Genomic DNA, 17476 nt, shown 5'->3' with positions numbered 1-17476 from the left:
GCAGAGGGTGAGCATGGCAGCTGTTCGCAGGCAGCACGAAGCAGGAAATAGGGGATGTTGTTGTAGCACTTGGACAGACACAGAGGGCGATTCCTTATAGTTACGTGATTACACATGGGCAGGACACCGGGGCAGCTACACGTTGTGGGGCTATTGCAGATGAGAATGGTACTTCCTGCATCACCAGCCCCTCGGTACCGCAGGGGTCCCTTGCCCATGCTACAGCAGCTGTGTGCTGTGTCCTGGGTGCCTGAGCTGTCCCACAGTCTCCAGCCCCATCACCGGCACCCTGGAGCTGGAGAGATACCAAAGCTGGAGGGCTCAGGCTGTCTTGGCATGGGCAGAATCGTTCTGTTGACCGTGGCTGGGACAGAGTCGGCTGCAGACAGCTTTGTGGGGCTTGGCTTGTTGCAAGGATTTGAGTGTGTGTTGGGGAAGAGGCAGCAAGGTGGTAGGGTCTGGGCAGAGGGAGTGAAAGAACACTTCCTGGTGGACTGACCTCCCCATTGGGCCTGAAAACCTGTTTGCTTCTGCGCCCTTTCTGCCAGCATCTATCTCAGGCATGTGTGTGAACTCTCCATGAAGGGCGATTGAAACACAGAGGAAAACAGCACTGCAGTGCAGCGGCAAAAGAGATGGCAGAGCTGGAGGCTGTGGCTGCCTGTTAGCTTAAACAGCATAAAATCTGTCCTCTGGAGGTATTTGATTAAGCAGGCTCTGCCAGCTGCATTTCTGTGCTCTCAGCCACCCTGGTAGGGTGGGACTTTGCTCGGCTGTGTCCCCAGGGCGAGGGAAGGGAGAGGCTTTGCAGTGCCAGCACGTCCAAAGGGCAGCAGTGAAGCTAGGAGGAGCCAGGAGCAGAGTGGGCAGGGAAACAACCCACAAAGCCTTAGGAGTCTGGAGCAGTGCTGGCCTGGCCGGCTTTTGCAAGAGCTGAGGGGGCAGACCGTGATGCTGACCGAGAGCCTTTGCTCCTCTTGATGTTAAATGAGACGCTGCATATACCCACACTTGTGCTGGGGGATTTTTTTCCCTGCTGTGGTAGGCTCAGGGGCAGGGGAGCAGCTGCGGGAGGTGCGGGGCAGGATGCCCTTGCCACCAGGGCCAGTGTCCCACAGCAGGAAGGGGAGGAGGAGGGCTTCAGGCATTTTCTAACACTACTGTTTCTGGCTGCAGTTCCCTGTTAAGTTCCTCCTCCTGCCCTGCTGGGGCACAGTGCTGCACCAGCAGCAGCCCTCCTTGGCAAATGCGCTTTGCTGCTATAGCTGCCTCAGTGTAAGATCTCCCAGCACCTGGGAGCCTCCCCCAAAGCCCTCCCATCGCACTTGGTGGCAGACACCCTCCTGTCCAGCTGATAGAAAAAAAAAAGTGTGCTCTGTTTTTCCCTCTGTGTGTGCTCCAGGTGCGTATTCTAACACTGCCTGCTTCTCTCCCAGGTTCTTCCTCTTCTCCACAGAGTAAAAGAATTTAGGACTTGAAAGTCCCATTAGAGATGACATGGCCTGATCTTTTCCGTAGGCCGGTTTATTACACTTCTTACAGATTTCTCTGCGGTGCAGACCAGTGACAGCTACTTGGCTAGAGCATCTCTTCTGGGATGAGACTCAGATGTGTCTGCCTGCCACATCAACAGGGGAGCCCTCCTGTCACAGCTTTGCTACTTGGTCACCATCACTCTTACATGTTTTGCGTGCTAATTGCATTTCAGTTCTGAACCCCAACCTGTTTCTACTAAAATAGAGCTTTTTACTTGAAGTTATTTTCTTCTCAGGCAGGTACTGTAATTAAGTAATTTTTCAGTATTCAGTTCTTTTTAGTGAATATAGTCTTAAAATACTCCTGGCAAAGACTCACAGGAAGACCTTTCAGTGTTTATTTTTCCTGATCCTCACTCATTTTTCAATTCATACTCTTAAAATAGTGGACTTTAGAGCTGCATGAGGTGTTCTGGGTGGGTGTCAGCACTTGCCGCACAGAGGTATGCCTTGCTGCACTCCCGTGCCCTTGTCCAAGGACCCCAATCTGCCTCTGCAGCGCTTGGGGAACTCCTGCCAAGTTTTGGCCGACCCAAGCATTACTCCCCAGAATACAGTCCTGCGTGTGGCTGTATTTCTTGTCTCTATTAATACATTATTGCATTTGTCTGCATTAAATCTTCTTGATTTGAATAATTCTATCTTCTTCAGAATACCTTGGGTCACTCAGTGTTGAATCGATGTTCAGTTCTCTACATGACAGCAGTGATTTTCCATTTACTTTAAAAATATTATGCAGGATCAACTCTAAATACAGTCTGTGGAGAATCTGATTGGAATGCCCTCTTTTCTGGATATTCTCGACTGGCAATGGGTTTTTGAGGTTAGCAAGGTCTTATTTCTGATTTTTATATGAAAAGAAACAGAGTGTTTATTGTATAATTCTGCCTTTTCGCCAAACTTAGCAAGAATTTTACTGTCTCTGCTTACTTGTGGGATTGTGTCATTGAAAGGGTTTCTTTTGTCCTGGATGGAAATAAAAGTCTGTTATAAAGTAGCATTTTATTTCCTAATTTAAAAATGAAAACTGAATTCTTAATTCTACCATCTGTGGATTTTTCTTGATACCTTCCTTTTTTCATTGTTCTGTACTTTAGAGTTCCTGGTGTGTCTGTAGTCAATTGTCTGCTTTACTGTATTCATTTATTTATTTATATTTACTCCCTTTATTGAAGCACAGACCAGGGATAGATTTTTCATTAATATCTTTTTCTTTCTTGCTCACATAACCACGTTTTTTGGATTATCTGTTTAAAACATCCTTTTAAAGAACTTCCAGTTTTCATTCTTTTTTCCATCAGTGTTTTTGCTCACAATCACTTCTGTTGATGCTCTGCCTCAGCTTTGGAAAGTTAGCTCTTTGCAGACCATCATATTACTCCACTTTTTTTCTCCATCACAGGTTGGGACCATCCCCTGTTCACGCCAAATGCGGTGGGGCTGTGTTGGGATGATGGTTGTAATCTTTCCTGGCATAGAGATGTTCCCACCAAGCAGGCTCTGCATGAGCCATCTTTGAGACAGCAGTGGCCCTGGACAAGTGTCCTCAGTCTGTTCCCGTTCAGCTCATTTTTATGATTTGTCTGGATTTATTTCCTTGGTCTCAGGACTCTGCCAAGGCTTAATTCACTTCTGTGAGCTGAAGTCCTCTTTTGCCATGGCCACCTCTCTTCTGCACCCCCTGCTTCCTCCTAAGGAGCAGTAAGCCACTGAATATATCCAGTCTGTTGCTTTTGGAGCAGCAGACACCCTGGCCAGATCCTGCTCCTGGCAGTGAATTTAGCCTTTCGCTCAGATTAATTATTCCCTGCCCTAGTTTCATCCCCTCTCTTCTCATGGTAGACAGTGGCTCCTCCCCTCCTGGCGTCCACATACTTCAAATATTTGCAGCTGGTTTGTTTTGTCCTGAGTCACTGCTTGACTCTGCTGAGCTGTGAGCCTGGGGCTGGGTTCGCCTGGCCTGTGGGTGCAGCTCCCATCCAAGATTTGTGCTTATGAGCCTGTGCAAGGGGTTGTCCTCAAGCGCTGATGGGCAGCAAGTCCCTCTCCAGATTACGTTAGTGGCCTGGGTGCCCTGCAAGGCTGCGCTGTGCTGCGCGGGATGCTGGCAGGTGAGCCTCGGCGAGAAGAAGTTGGGGGTAACGCAGCCCTTTGGGTGAGCCCGCCAGCCCGCGTGTGATGGGCATGCATCCTGTTGGATCTGGTCTTCATGGGTCAACTCTGATTCCAGAGTGGGGCAGGGAGAAAACCTCTAATTGCGCGTGTGCCCTCTCTAGGAGGTTGGGGAGTAAGAATTAGAAGTTTTTGTTAATTGGAAGAAAGTCAGTGACAGTGGCATTTCTGAGACAAGCAGGATGAGCTGTGTGATTGTGATAGTAAATCACTACCTCCACGGGAAGGGCAGAGGTGGGAGCGTGCTCCATCTTGACACCTCGCTGCCAGGGGCTGGGATACGGGTCAGTGTTGAATCTCCCATGCGTCAGCAGGCGAACTAGCAAAGCTGAAAAGCAGGCACTCCTTTGGGGGCTGTCGGAGATTATCAAACCAATCCAGACAGCCAAGGACTTGTCGCAAATTTGCCAAAGGGGACAGAGAAAACTGTGTTGTTAGAGGTTTTAATTTAGAGAGGCAGATTGCAGAGCTCCTGCAACTTACAAGAAAACAAAATTTGAGTCTCTGAAAACTGTGATTGAGAACATTGGTTTTGGAAATGTATTTCTGAATGCCCATTTGGCATCCATGTCATGGGTAAACACGAATTTGTCACTGGATTGGAATTTGGTGGCATCATTAGAAATACCAGTTACATTCCTGCAGGCTAACGGAGCCCGTTCCAGCTGTGGTGCACATCTTAGTGCCTCCAGAGTTGATGGGCATGATGACTCAGATTGAAAGGTAACATTTAAATAGAAAATATGTGAAGTAAAATGGAGATCTGTTTAAAAAGCATTTATTAGATGACCAAAAAACTGCAGCAGTGAAAGAGGGTGGGGTTAGTTAAATGCTTAATAAGCCTTGTTTAGGGAAAGCTGCAATTAGACATAGAAGAATGTGTGACAAACAGCAAAAGAGGAATTGAAGGCAATCGACAGAGATGGTATGAAATATAAAAAATGAGTTTTTAAATGCATCAGAAACAAATCCTAAGTATTATTTATACACATTGGTCAGGTAGAAGAGCCAAATATTAAAAACAAATTCTGTATTTGAATTTTCTTAACTGTGAATGTATGCAAAGAAGCAGGATGACTTTTGAGTTCATTGCTGAAGGAGGATGCCAGACTAGTGATAAACAGCAAGAGTCCTAAGAGACTTGGCTGCAGCGTAGCCTTGTTTTTAAACAAATCTTGAAATATTCAGAAAGAGCAAGAAGGCCAGAGGAGAATTAATTTGCGTATGTTTTCAAAATAATGCAAACACTGATACAGTGCAGTGGGTAGAACTGGTGGCAAGCATCATGCCAGTCAGGCGAGCTGAGCTGATGACTACTGTGGGCTAAAAACCTGTGCAGGGAAGGTTTTAACTTCCCTTCCACAGGTGGGAATTTGAGACTTTCAGAGGAAGGGTGCCGTGTAGGAGTGTCAGAGCCTCGCCGCAGGGCACTCTCAGAAAAAGCGTGACCTAGATTTACTTGCCTGGGGTTTGCTCTGTGGAGTGTGGGGAGCTGCTACATTCGCTGGCGGCACTGGGCATCCACAGCTCCATTTCGGTGAGCTGGAGCCAGACACATCGTGTGGCTGCAATTTAGCTGTGGCTAAAGCTGGGAGCACAGTGGGTTTGTTTGGTGGGACAGTAAACTCCCGAGATGTCCTGTACAAAGCTTCATCTGGTGGCATTTTGCCTGGGGATAAATGCGAGATCCTATTCTGTGACCAAGGCAAATGTCATCTTTTCCATTTGTCTTCCCAAATGCTGCTGCATGGGTCATTTCTGGCTGTTGTTCTGGCTGGTCTTCATTTTCAAGATTCTTACCAGGCCACCCATGCCACGGCATCCCACCTCCTCTGAGTTTCACACACCTGTTTGCATTGCAAATTAACACCTTCCTGCTTCTTCCAGGTTGCCTTCCCACTTGAGCTTGCTATCCTGCAAAACAAGTGCCATGCCTTAAAAAAAAATATATCCTTCTTTAAAATAACTCATTTGTTGTTACTTTCTTATCCCTTTGAGCTGCAGAGACCTGCTGACTGTATTATCTTGGTGTTTCTTTGTCCCTCCTGTACATTTTTCTGTCTTGTGTCCTGTTCAGGCTCCAAGCACTGTGTCTTGAGCAGGACACAGCCCTGTTAGGTGTTCGTAGACGACCTCACGGGGCAGGGCCTGGTCTGCTACTGAGGCTTTGCAGATGCTGTGGAAATGCAAACACCAAATGTTAAACCCAGCAGCTGCTCCCAGGCCCTCCTTGCAGACTCCTGCTGCCTTTGCGTTAATAAAGCTCACCATTGAGGACTTACCTGGTGAGGAACCAAGACAGCCACTAACTCAGCTGAAACCAGCCTTTTCCCTTATGCAGGTTGGCTCTGCAGGGGGTAGTTTTAAAGATACTTGGCAACAGGAATCGGTGAAGCCTGCTCTTCCCAATAATTGCTTACTAAATGTTGTGCTGCTAAATACTCCCCCGTGGAGCTGGCCCTTTTGGCTGTCCCCAGGCTCAATTTCAAGACAGGGCAGCAGAGACACATGCCTGCTTTGAGAGATGGGTATCTTCCCTCCCACGTCGAGGACACCTTCTGAGCAGGGTTTCAGCAGGGTTTCCCATTTGCTGCAGTTAGGGGGGGTGTCTGGGTCTGATTTTGAAGTTGCTCTTTCTGGAAGAGGCACAGCAGTTCGTCCTCAGCCCAGGTAGCTGTGAAGAGCTGCTGTTTGATACCAATGCTGCTGGTTTCTGTTTGCCGCCACTGCTGCTCTGCAACAGGAAGGGCTAGCATGGTTTCAGCTAGTTATGGGCTGAGTCAGTGTCTCATCTCAGCTGCATTTCTTTTCTTTCCTGGGTTGCTTCAGTGCAAACACCCCAGCCTGGCTGAGAAGTAGGTGGGATGCTTAGGCTGAGGTAACAATTTCCCATCCCAGTTTCATGCTGCCGCTGGTTACTGCCATCACCCGGCAGGGCAAGGCTGGGGCTGCCCGCAGGCAGGAGCATCTGGGAGCACGGGGGTCTCTGGTCGCTGGGCGCTGTGGGTGCTGGGGTACCAGGGTAAGTCCCAAGCCCTGCTGGGGGTCCCCCAGGCTGAGCTGCTGTTGCCCGAGGCTGTAACCGGAGAAGTCAGGGAGGTGGAGATCTGGGAAGTGCCTGTCCTGCAAAAATATTTTTACAAAAGTCTGAGCTGGGGCATGTCCACAGCTCTAATAAAATCCCATTGAGAGAGAGCAGCTGGGGATCCGTGGGAGACGGATGGAGTGGACGGGCATTTGTCACATCAGCAACTGGCCTTAAATCAGGTACCTGAGGCAGGCTGGGGTGCTGCATGGGGCTTGAGGGCCCTGTGGGCCTCAGTTCTGCAAAGCAGCTGTAAAATGGGGGAGACCTGGGCGTCTCTGGGCCGGACCCTGCATCAGAGGGGTTCCGGGGAGGTGCTGGAGAGGGGCGCTCAGGAATTTAGGGTGGAGGGTATGTACTGTTGCTGGTTTTCTGACCAGAGGGCACATGCTTTTAAAAGCGGGCAGGTGGGGTAGAAACTGGCTGGGGCCCAGGAATCTGATCGGGGATAAAATGTCTCAATGAAAACTGGAGGGGGCTGGGCTGGCCTGGGAGCTGCAGGTGGGACAGAAAACCAGGAGGAAGCCCGGCTGCCGGGGGCATGGGACAGGGAAGAGGAGGGCGGCCAGCTGCCTGCGCGACCCCAGACCCTGTAGGCAAGGCAGCTGCGCTGCCTGGGCGAGCGTCCCGGCACCCTGCCCGGGGTAGGGCAAGGCCGGGAGGCTGCTGCTGGGGGGGACGGCGGCGGCCTGGGCACGAAGCAGGTCCCTGGCCTGTGCTGGCGCCTCTCCACCCCGGGGCCACCCGCCATGGCAACGTGGCCGCCCATGGGGTGCATCCAGCCACCCCGGGCCTCCGCCTTGCCGGGCCACCGGGTGCCTACCCCGGCCTCCTAACGAAGGCCGCCGCCGTCCCGGCCTTCCCGGCCCTGCGCGGCGCTGCTCGCGGTGGTCCAGCTCCGGGCTTTGCCGCCGGCAGCGCCATTGTGGGTGCCCGAAGCCTTTTCGCCATTCAGATGGAAATGCCCCGGGCTGGAGAATGGAGACCCTGTTCCCAGCCTGAGGGGAGGGGGCAGCCGCCATTACTTGGCCGGGAAGAGGAGGGGAGCGGGGCTCTTCTCATGTCTGCTAAGTACCACGGAGTTTCCTGGGGCGGCAGAGTTGGGGAGAGGGGTCTGGACCTGGCTGGCATCAGGGGGGACGATCTGGAGCAGGTTTGTGTTGCTTGGTGCCTGCTGCCCCGATGAGGGGGCATTGCAGTGGGCAGGCTGTGGGAGCAGACTGGGGCTCCCTGCTGCCCTGGGGCAGGGAGTGCCAGGGACGGCTTCTCTGGAGACGTCCTTGGATGGACAGTCTTGCTCTCTGATGGTCATGTTTAGTGGTTTTGTAGGTGGTGTGTAACAGAGCTCAGGCACTACTTGTCTCCTGTCCCTTGCATCCTTGCTGGAGGATGCTGATCTTGGTTGTCTGTCTTGCAGAGATGACTCTCCTGTCCGCCCAGACACCATCCCTGGAGACATCCTCAGCTGCCACTGAGAGCCCAGAGCAAAGGATGCTGGAGAAGAGGTCCAAGGTTATTGAGGAGCTGCTCCAGACAGAACGGGACTATATCCGAGACCTGGAGATGTGCGTGGAGAGGATCATGGTGCCCCTGCAGCAGGCACAGGTAGGAACATGGGGGCAACCTATGGTGCTGCACTAGTGGGATGGGGTGAGGATACTGAGTCTACTTTGGTTTTGGAGACTTCCAAGCAGCAGCACAGGAACCCACAGAGGAAATTCAGCTATGCTGAGGGGAGCAGGATGGGTCTCACTGCTCCTTGCACTCATAGAAATAGCCCATCTGTTTTGGGATCCTGCTGAGTTCTCACCATTGCTGAGAGAAAGAGACCTGGCAGCAAGTATTACAGATTCATTTCCTGGGGGAGGAAATGTTCCTTTTCTTTTCGTTCATAAGTTAAATTCATTGTCAGGAGAAAGAAAATATGGGGTCTTGGCATGAGGATTGACTAATTCTGTGGTGAGAGGAGAGGGAAAATATCAGGTGAACAGAAGCAGGGATTAAATTGCTGGGAAAGAGGAGGGCACTGTGTTTGGTAGGACACGTAAGGAATGAGAGTTTCAGTGCACGGGTGACAAGGGGGAGAGTACAGGAATACTGTGATGGAGGGAAGTCACACCAGGTGGCTGCTGTGGAGCTGAGGGCTGGTGGGTTGCAGGAGGGGAAGGGGGGGGCTGTTGGGTCTGGCTGGGACATGTTTCCCCCTCCAGGACATCTCTCTTCCCATTCCCCAGATGCAGAACATAGACTTTGAGGGTCTTTTTGGAAACATCCACATGGTAATTAGCTTCTCCAAGCAGCTGCTGTCCACCTTGGAGGCTTCAGATGCTATTGGTATGAATTCTGCTGTTACCTTTTCTCAGCAGGCTGGGATGGGCTTTGCTAGTGGCAGGGCAGAACAGAGTAGTTTAAATGGCAGGAGAGTGTCACTGGGGTTGGGTGTCTTCCCCGCTGGTCCCTGTTGCTGCTCATCAGTCCAGCAGCAAAGCCAAGGCGATCTGTGTTGCCCCGTGGATCGCTATGCTGAGAAACATGGTGCTTGTGGCCCTCCTTGGCCCCTTGCCCCAAAGGGAGCCCCACTCCTGCACTGCCAGCTTTTGCCGCTCAGGCCTTGGGCAGCCTGTGCCTTTGCTGTCCATGTGGCTCCCCACCCACACTACCACTGACCAGCGTCCCCTGCTCCTCACCTCTGGAGAGCTGGATCAAATGAGGTCTCTGGGCTAGTGGCTCCTGAGGGCTCTTCAGCTAGGTAAACAGTCCTCTCACAGCATGAGTGAATATGTCCTGGTCTCCTTGCCTTGGCAGACCCTTGATGCACAGTTTCCCATTTCTGTCCCTCTGGCCTGCAGCGATGGGGAAGCAGGAAGGATGTGTGGGCATGCTGAGGGTGATGAGGAAGCATCCTGGTTGCTCTAGTAGCGCTGTCCTCCCGAGCTGTGTCGGGGGAAGGGGGACACTGGGCATCTCACCATGAGACATGCCAGGGTTGTTAAAGGCAGCTGAGGACCAGGAGACACTGAAGCCCTGGTTTGCTGCTGTTTGCAGGACCAGTGTTCCTGGCACAGCGTGCAGAGCTGGAGAGCATCTACAGGGTGTATTGCCAGAACCATGACGAGGCCATCGCACTTCTGGAAACCTATGAGAAGGATGAGAAGATGCAGAAACTACTCCTGGACCTGCTGGATAGCCTCAGGTTAGAGCCTCTGGCTGTGGCGGCCACCAGGCTGGGGTAGGAGGGTCAGTCTCCCATATCCTTGCCCCTCTGCCAGCAGTGCTTGGACAGTTCAGGTGATGACTGGAGAGGGGCCAGCTGCGTCACTGCATAGTTGACCAGCCTCCGTGTTTAAATGACCCCCCTGCCCCAATGCACAGGTGGTGGGACACCTGTACGCCCCCTTAAACTGAGCAGAAGCCACCAAGGTACAGAGAAAGTGACATGTCCTGGATTGAGGGCTTCCATTCCCCAAGCCCTGCCCCACCATGGCTGGTGAAGAAGGAGCCACTTTGCCTGACTCAGCGACTGCAAGGGCTCCAGCTTGTGGAGGTTAATGCCTCAGGAGCTGGCAGCACCAGCTGCTACTCTGGGGGGACAGGGCTGCCCACTGCCCTGGCAGCATCACTGTGGGAGGGGGCGAAGGCACTGGCTGTGGGATTGCACGCCTGATGCCCCATTAACCCGTTGCTTTTCTTTGCTTTTTGGCACTCTGTGGGCCGGCAGGAGCCTGTACAGTGAGTGGTAAGTGCATTCTTCCCGTAAGTCCCTGCTTGTCTGGCCTGGCCTGGCTGCTCCCTTGTAACTAACCTCCTGCCACTGGCTGGGTGCATGTCAGGGGGCCCTAACGGTACCTCGTGTAGGCACATCTGGGAGGAGCAGGGTGTCTGTGGCACGATGGCAGCAGAGGCAATGGATGGGCTACACAGGCAGGCAGCACAGGCAGGTTATGAGGTGAGGGGAGCTCTTGGGCAGCAAACAGGTTTTGGGAGCTGTCAGACCCAAGGAGCCAGGAGAGTCCTGTGCCAACTGCAGTCCTGAGAACAGTCAGTTTGTCCTGCACTGAGGCTCAGATCTGGGCAGTCAAGTGGTAAGACAGAGTCTGAGGCAAGTGGCACTCTGGTAAGTTTAAGGGTGTGCCTGTGTGGGATTTTGCGGTGGGTCTGGTGATGGAGAGGATCCTGGCTGGGAAGGGTCACCTGGTGTGAGTGAGATCTGGAAACCTGGGGTTGATTTGAAATCACCGGGGGTTCAGGAGTGCAGTGAGTTTGGACATGAGGGTGACTTAGGGAGTGCAGAGGATTTAGAGGTGTTGGTACTCTGGGTCTGATTGGGGTTGGTTTGAGGGGACAGGATTTGCGTGGCAGAACTGGACTGAAACCTGGTGCATCTCCTTTGTTCCAACTTCCAGGGGCTGCACAAACTACATTAACTTGGGCTCCTTCCTCATCAAGCCAGTACAAAGGGTGATGCGGTACCCACTACTACTGATGGAGCTGCTCAGCGCCACCCCCGAGGCCCACCCTGACAAGGCACCGCTCACAGCTGCTGTCCTTGCAGTCAAAGAAATCAACGTCAACATCAACGAATACAAGCGCCGGAAGGACCTGGGTGAGTAATGGCTGGGTAGTACTGGGGAGAGAGAGACAGGAGTGGGTGTGTTGAGGTTGGCGTCTGTCAGCTCCTGAGCCTTAGCTGGCAACCACAGTTGTGAAGGGAATCTCCTCCCAAAGTCTGTGCCCTTATAGAAGGGCAGTAGAAGAGCTGCATTTAAAAAATCTGAGCATGAGATACAATATTTAAAGTAATGCAGCATACATCTGACTGCAGTATGCAAATGCTGACCACATGGTTATTAAATGAAAAGAAAAATAATGATAAGACAAAAGATTATCTATTTAAAGTTAAAAAATGCAAATTTAAGCAACACAAGTAGGGAATTAATCTGCTAGGGCAGTCTCTGTCTTGCTGAGATTTGGAGACTAAGTTTGAAGATATAACTATAGACAGGACAGAATCGCAGAGGTGCTGGCTGCAAGAGCCCTCTGAGGTTGCCTGTTCAGCCTCCTGCTTGGACCAGGATTGTCCCCAGCATTGGCTCTGATCAGCCGCTGCTCCCTGCAGCCAATTCTCACTGACCTCCAAAGTCAGATTTCACAGCCTTTCTGCTTACCTGTGCCAGGGCTGCACCACGTTTGAGGTGAAGCTGTGCTCCCTGATGGCCCTGAAGCTCCCCTTGTATTGCCTCGCACTGCTCAGCGGAGTTTGGCTCCATCACTTTTGTAGCTGCCCTTCAAGCAGCTGCCGGCTGTGACCAAATCCCTCTCCACCTTCTCCCAGCCAGGCTGAGCCTGCCCAGCTCTCCTTGTGGGGCCTGAGCTCTCCCTGTGGGTCAGTACCTCTGGTTCTCTGATGTCCCTCTGGACCTGGGGGCACCAAAACTGGACATGGTATCCAAGTGCAGCCTCCTCGGGACTGAACAGAGGGAGAAAATTATTCCCTTTGAACTGCCAGCCACCCTCCCTCTTTTCCCCTGGAAGCCCCTGACTCATGCAAGTCTTAGACTTTACTCTTTTCACATAGCCCTGCTGAAGCTGGGATGACATAGGCTGCCTGTAAGGATTGCTTGTATTTGCTAAAGAAGCAATATGAATACCTTTTGTATCTCCAGTGGCTATTGTCCACCATCTCCTATGTCATCTTATGTTAACACTATGCATAATCCTATGGAAGAGTTTGAGTGCTGGGTCTACAAACCGTAGGGCATATCGAGAGCCAAATAGGGGATTACAGGTGGCACAGTGCTGGATTTCAAGATGATGTGTGGTATGGTACGATATGATACATGATATGTGGGGTACTTGGGACTGCAGAAGCTTAGGGATGGGGAGAGCTAGCAAGGCAGTTGTTGATGAGGCACTGTAAGACATGGACATGGTGCTGACAAGAGTTCTGATTTCTACATCAATCTCTTTAGTGCTAAAATACCGGAAAGGGGACGAGGATAGCCTCATGGAGAAGATCTCCAAGCTCAACTTCCACTCTATCATCAAGAAATCCAATCGTGTGAGCAGCCACCTCAAGCATCTGACAGGCTTTGCGCCCCAGGTAATGTGCATCAGCTGCCAGGTTCACTTACACCCTGCGATGTTTTTGTGGTGGTATCTGCTGTGCCCCTGTATCCCTTCCCTGATGAGTAGCTCTGATCCAGGCAAGCAAGGCAGAGTGAGCTTAGAGTCTGAACCATTCATCTCTGCTGTCCGGCTTGTGGGCCAGAGGCCCTGCATCTGGCACTCTGGGGGGTGCTGGAGTCTTCCATTGCCTCCCTTGAGACATTTTCTCTCACAGCTGAAGGATGAAGCCTTTGAAGAGACAGAGAAAAATTTCCGGATGCAGGAGCGGCTGATCAAGTCCTTCATCCGGGACCTTTCCCTCTACCTGCAGCACGTTCGGGTGAGTCAGTCTGGACGTGATGCTTAACCCGATGGGCACTGCCCCTCCTGCCTGCACGGTGTGTACCTGCAGTGCCTCTGGCCAGTGCTCCTGCCCTCAGCCCTGCTGGGGTGGGGGATGATCTCTGAGGGTCTGGGCTGCCCTGGGAGGCCTCTTCTCCTGGGCAGCAAGCGTGGCTGTGCTGACTGTGTGTCCCTGGTGTAGGAGTCAGCTTGCATGAAGGCACTGGCAGCAGTGAGCATGTGGGACCTGTGCACAGAGAAGGGCAGTGCGGACTTGGACCAGTTCCAGAAAGTGAATCGGCTCATCAGCGACCAGCTCTTCTCCAACTTCGTGAGTGGGGCTGTGCTCTCGTGGGCTGGGGGCACCCCCCTGGGCCCTCCCTGGGGGCCTGCTGCAGATAGGCAGCCCCTGGGAGGCTGCGGGGAGGGTAACACAGCCTGGGAGAGGGGTGAGCACTCCTGTGTTGCTGTTCCCTCCCGAGAGCTTTGATACCTGTGGGTTTATGATGTGTATTGAGCGTGCCTGTTAGATACATAGGTTTTTTTCAGCCTTGCCTGAAATGCTCTCTATGTGAGCGGTTCAGATATTTCCCATAGCGTTGCCCATGCTGGCACATTTATGTAAGATTATGGAATAATTCCTGGTGGAAGGGACCTCTGGAACTCTGGTGGGTGCCATCGGGAAAATAGACCCTATGCTGTGTTGGGGAGGTTGTGTGCTGGAGGGTGAGCTGCTGGTGTTCACCACACAGTGGAAGAGAGCCGCTTGTCTCACCTGCTCTCTGCATCTCTGCCCACCAGAAAGAGCGGACAGAGCGGCTGGTGAGCTCGCCCCTGAACCAGCTGCTGAGCATGTTTGCAGGGCCCCATAAGCTGGTGCAGAAACGCTTTGATAAGCTCCTCGACTTCCACAACTGCACGGAGCGAGCTGAGAAGCTGAAGGACAAGCGAACACTGGAGGAGCTGCAGTCAGCCCGTAACAACTACGAGGCCCTCAATGCTCAGCTGCTGGACGAGCTGCCCAAGTTCCTGCGCTTCGCCAAGGAGCTGTTTGCCAGCTGTGTGCGGGGCTATGCCGAGGCACACTGCGACTTCGTGCGCCTGGCCCTGGAGGAGCTGAGACCTTTGTTGTCGGTGGGTTCCCAGAGCACAGCGCTAATCTCTGCGCAGGACTTGTCCCCAAGCCTCTCTAGGACCCGTCCCGTTGCAGGGAAAGCTGCTGCTGCAGTTTCAGGCCCCAGGTGCCTTCAGGAGGGGTCCTGTGGGATGCTGTCAGGGCAGGGATTGCAGGGTCACAATGCAATTGTGCTTAGAGATGGTGAAGACTCTGGCTGCTCCTGGAGCAAGGGCAGGAGAGCATTTGCCTGGGAGAATCTCAGGTCACGAGTTTGGTGACCACTCAGGGCTGGGTCCAGGCAGGACTGCAAATCTGGGCCTGCTGCAAGGCACAGGCAGAACTCAGAGCCCCGCTTGGCCTGGGAGCTGGTGTGGTCTCTGCTGTAGCTCTTGACCACTTTTCCCAGCAGCTGTCATCTAACCCTGACCCCCAACCCTGCTCTGGTTCCAGTTGCTGAAGGTGTCCAGCAGGGAGGGGAACCTCATCGCCATCTTCCAGGATGAGCACAGTCGAGTCCTCCAGCAGCTCCAGGCCTTCACCTTCTTCCCAGAGTCCCAGGCAGCTCCCAAGAAGCCTTTTGAAAGGAAGAGCGTGGAGCGGCAATCTGCCCGGCGCCAGCCCGTTGTCGGCTTGGTGAGTTCCCTCTGCCCGTGTTAGGGCTTGCAGAGCCTGGGACAACCACTCACACCTTCCTTGTTCCTCTGCAGCCCAGCTACCTCCTGCAGTCGGATGACGTCAGAGCTGCCCTCCTAGCCCGCTACCCCCCAGAGAGTCTCTTCCAGGCAGACCGCAATTTCAATGCTGCCCAAGACCTGGATGTCTCACTGCTGGAAGGAGACATCGTGGGTGTCATCAAGAAGAAGGACCCCATGGGCAGCCAGAATCGTTGGCTCATAGACAACGGGGGTAGGTAGCTGCTCCCTGCCCTTGGTGCCTGCTGTGAGTCCCCTCCTGTGGTCCCCCTGTGCCCAAATCTGAGCTCCCTTCCTCTCCCTCTCTGCAGTGACCAAGGGCTTTGTGTACAGCTCCTTTCTGAAGCCCTACAACCCACGCCGCAGCCAGTCGGACGTCTCTGTGGGCAGCCACTCTTCCAACGAGTCAGAGCACAGCAGCTCCTCTCCCCAAAGCAACACCACGCTGACCTTCAGCCCCAGCGGGGCGGCTGTCACCTTCACTCAGAAACCCCCACAGGACTCGGCCTCCCCAGCAGACCTGTACCAGTCCCCGCAGCCCCCCTTGGAGACGGACTCCCACTCTCTGCCCCAGCTTAGCTCTGGTGACAGGACAGCCCCGCTGGAGGCTGCTGCAGTGACATCTCAGCGTCGCTACAGCCGCCCCGAGCTGGGCTGCAGCCCTGGCTTTCGCAACGGGCACCCCACCAAAGCACATCTCAGGCCCACACCCTCAGTGGAGGACAGAGACTCTGGGTTGGAGAGCAGCGAGTCGGAGGGCAACCAGGTGAGCCCTCAGCCTGGCCGGCGGGGCTGGGGATGCCAAGGGCTGACCCCCTCACTTGAGCGGGGGCTGAATCATCCTCTTCCCTAGCAGTGACCAGGGAGAGGTGGAGGATGAGAGCTTTACTCCCAACAGCAGATATGCAGAGAACTAGGCCGCAAATGGGGGTGGGCAGGTACGGGCAGCTCTGGTAGGGGCCAGGATGGCGCTGGGCCTGTCACTGTTTGGGGAGAGGAGCAAAAGCCCACACATCCTATGCAATGCAACAGCAAGGCTGTGTGGCACAACCATCCAACTGACGCTCTCCCTCTGTCTGGCAGGTCTATTACGCTCTCTACACCTTCAAAGGCCGAAACACCAACGAGCTGAGTGTGTCAGCTAACCAGAGACTCAGGATCCTGCAGTTTGAGGACATCACGGGCAATCGGGAGTGGTGGCTGGCCGAGGCACACGGGAAGCAGGGCTACGTGCCTTCCAGTTACATCAGGAAGACAGAGTACACGTGAGGCAGTGGGCAGGAACCTGCACCCTGTGCCTTGTTCCTGCCGGGGACCTCGCGGGGGCTGGCCAGCCCTGCAGCCCCCACTGCTCGCCCTGAGGCTGTGTCCCTCGCAGCCATGCAGTGCTCCACCATGGTGGCTGCCACCTCCCCTTCTGGGGAGTAAGAAGGGTGGGCTGGCAGGGCAGGCAGGAGCAGGCAGCTTGTGTGAGGGCAGGGGCGAGTTTACCTTTGCTGTTTGAAGCTCCTCTGTCCAGCTGGGAGCAGGGGAGCAAAGCTTGGGGCCACAGCCTAGAAGGGTAAGACTCGACTGAGGAGCTGCTGTGGTTTTATATGGTAGAAGGCTAACGCTGAGTTTCTGGACTCCATCTTTAGCCAAGTAGTGTTAAAAGCAACCTGGGCCCTGTGAACATGCTCCCTGTGCATTCTCAGCAGCAGCAGGAGCCTGGTCTCACCTGGCTGTGCAGGACCTCAAGGTGGGACATCTACACACTGCCTGGGGGAGCAGCCCTGAGGTTCGCTGGGAGTAGAGCTCCAGGGCTGGGATGGGCCCAGCCTCTGAAAGCCCCTACAGCAGAGCCCCTAGCAGGTTTCTCATCCCCATGCTTGGTCTCCCAGGGGCTTGGGCCTCTCCAAGCTCTGCTGCTAGCAACAGCCATCATGTTCTCATCTTCCAGGTGAGCCAGAGGTCCAGAACACCATCTTCCCTTGTTAGCGCAGTATCTCCTGTGCCCAAGACCCATCTTTGCACTGACATGCCCACCTGGCTGCCCTGGGCTGGGGCAGGGCAGAAGGTAAATCACAGGCTGTCTTCCAGCCTGATTTTTTGGGGGTTCTGCCCAGACTTGCCTCACCTGTGCTTTCCTGCAGGGCACTGGAGATGGTGCTGACATTCTGTGGCGGGCAAGGCCCTCTCTGGGAGGCATGTGGTGCCCTTTGCCAAGGTGCCTTACCCACTGCTGCCATGCCCTGAAGGAGGGAAGCTCCCTTTCTCTTGGGGCGATATTTGTATCCCCTGTACTGCTGCTCTGTAAATAAAGATTTGCCCTTGTGTATAGGAGGTGCCTGTACAAGTGTCAGGAGAGCTGGGAGGAGTGCCTGGCGGGGCTGGGCTGGGGGGGGCAAAGCCCACAGACTTCACGTAAGCCCCGCAGGGCCAGGGAGAA

The 17476-nt window shown here is 53.7% G+C and overlaps 1 protein-coding gene across 1 annotated transcript in view; it reads left to right on the top strand.

Annotated features, from left to right (window-relative positions):
- DNMBP (dynamin binding protein) overlaps positions 1-17383 on the top strand; it is a 35802-nt gene extending 18419 nt beyond the window's left edge. Inside the window, exons 7-19 of the mRNA XM_054831578.1 lie at positions 8210-8397; positions 9027-9126; positions 9838-9985; positions 10511-10528; positions 11196-11395; positions 12762-12892; positions 13133-13237; positions 13442-13570; positions 14041-14373; positions 14807-14989; positions 15064-15262; positions 15360-15814; positions 16132-17383. Coding sequence (XP_054687553.1) covers positions 8210-8397; positions 9027-9126; positions 9838-9985; positions 10511-10528; positions 11196-11395; positions 12762-12892; positions 13133-13237; positions 13442-13570; positions 14041-14373; positions 14807-14989; positions 15064-15262; positions 15360-15814; positions 16132-16317 — 2375 coding nt within the window. The 3' untranslated portion in view covers positions 16318-17383. The remainder of the gene's footprint in view (positions 1-8209; positions 8398-9026; positions 9127-9837; positions 9986-10510; positions 10529-11195; positions 11396-12761; positions 12893-13132; positions 13238-13441; positions 13571-14040; positions 14374-14806; positions 14990-15063; positions 15263-15359; positions 15815-16131) is intronic.
- The last annotated feature ends 93 nt before the right edge of the window (positions 17384-17476 follow it).

The sequence above is a fragment of the Grus americana genome, chromosome 7, assembly GCF_028858705.1.
Source record: "Grus americana isolate bGruAme1 chromosome 7, bGruAme1.mat, whole genome shotgun sequence".
NCBI lineage: Eukaryota > Metazoa > Chordata > Aves > Gruiformes > Gruidae > Grus > Grus americana.
The sequence above is the reverse complement of the archived record's forward strand: the minus strand, read 5'-3'. Positions and strand labels throughout refer to the sequence as shown.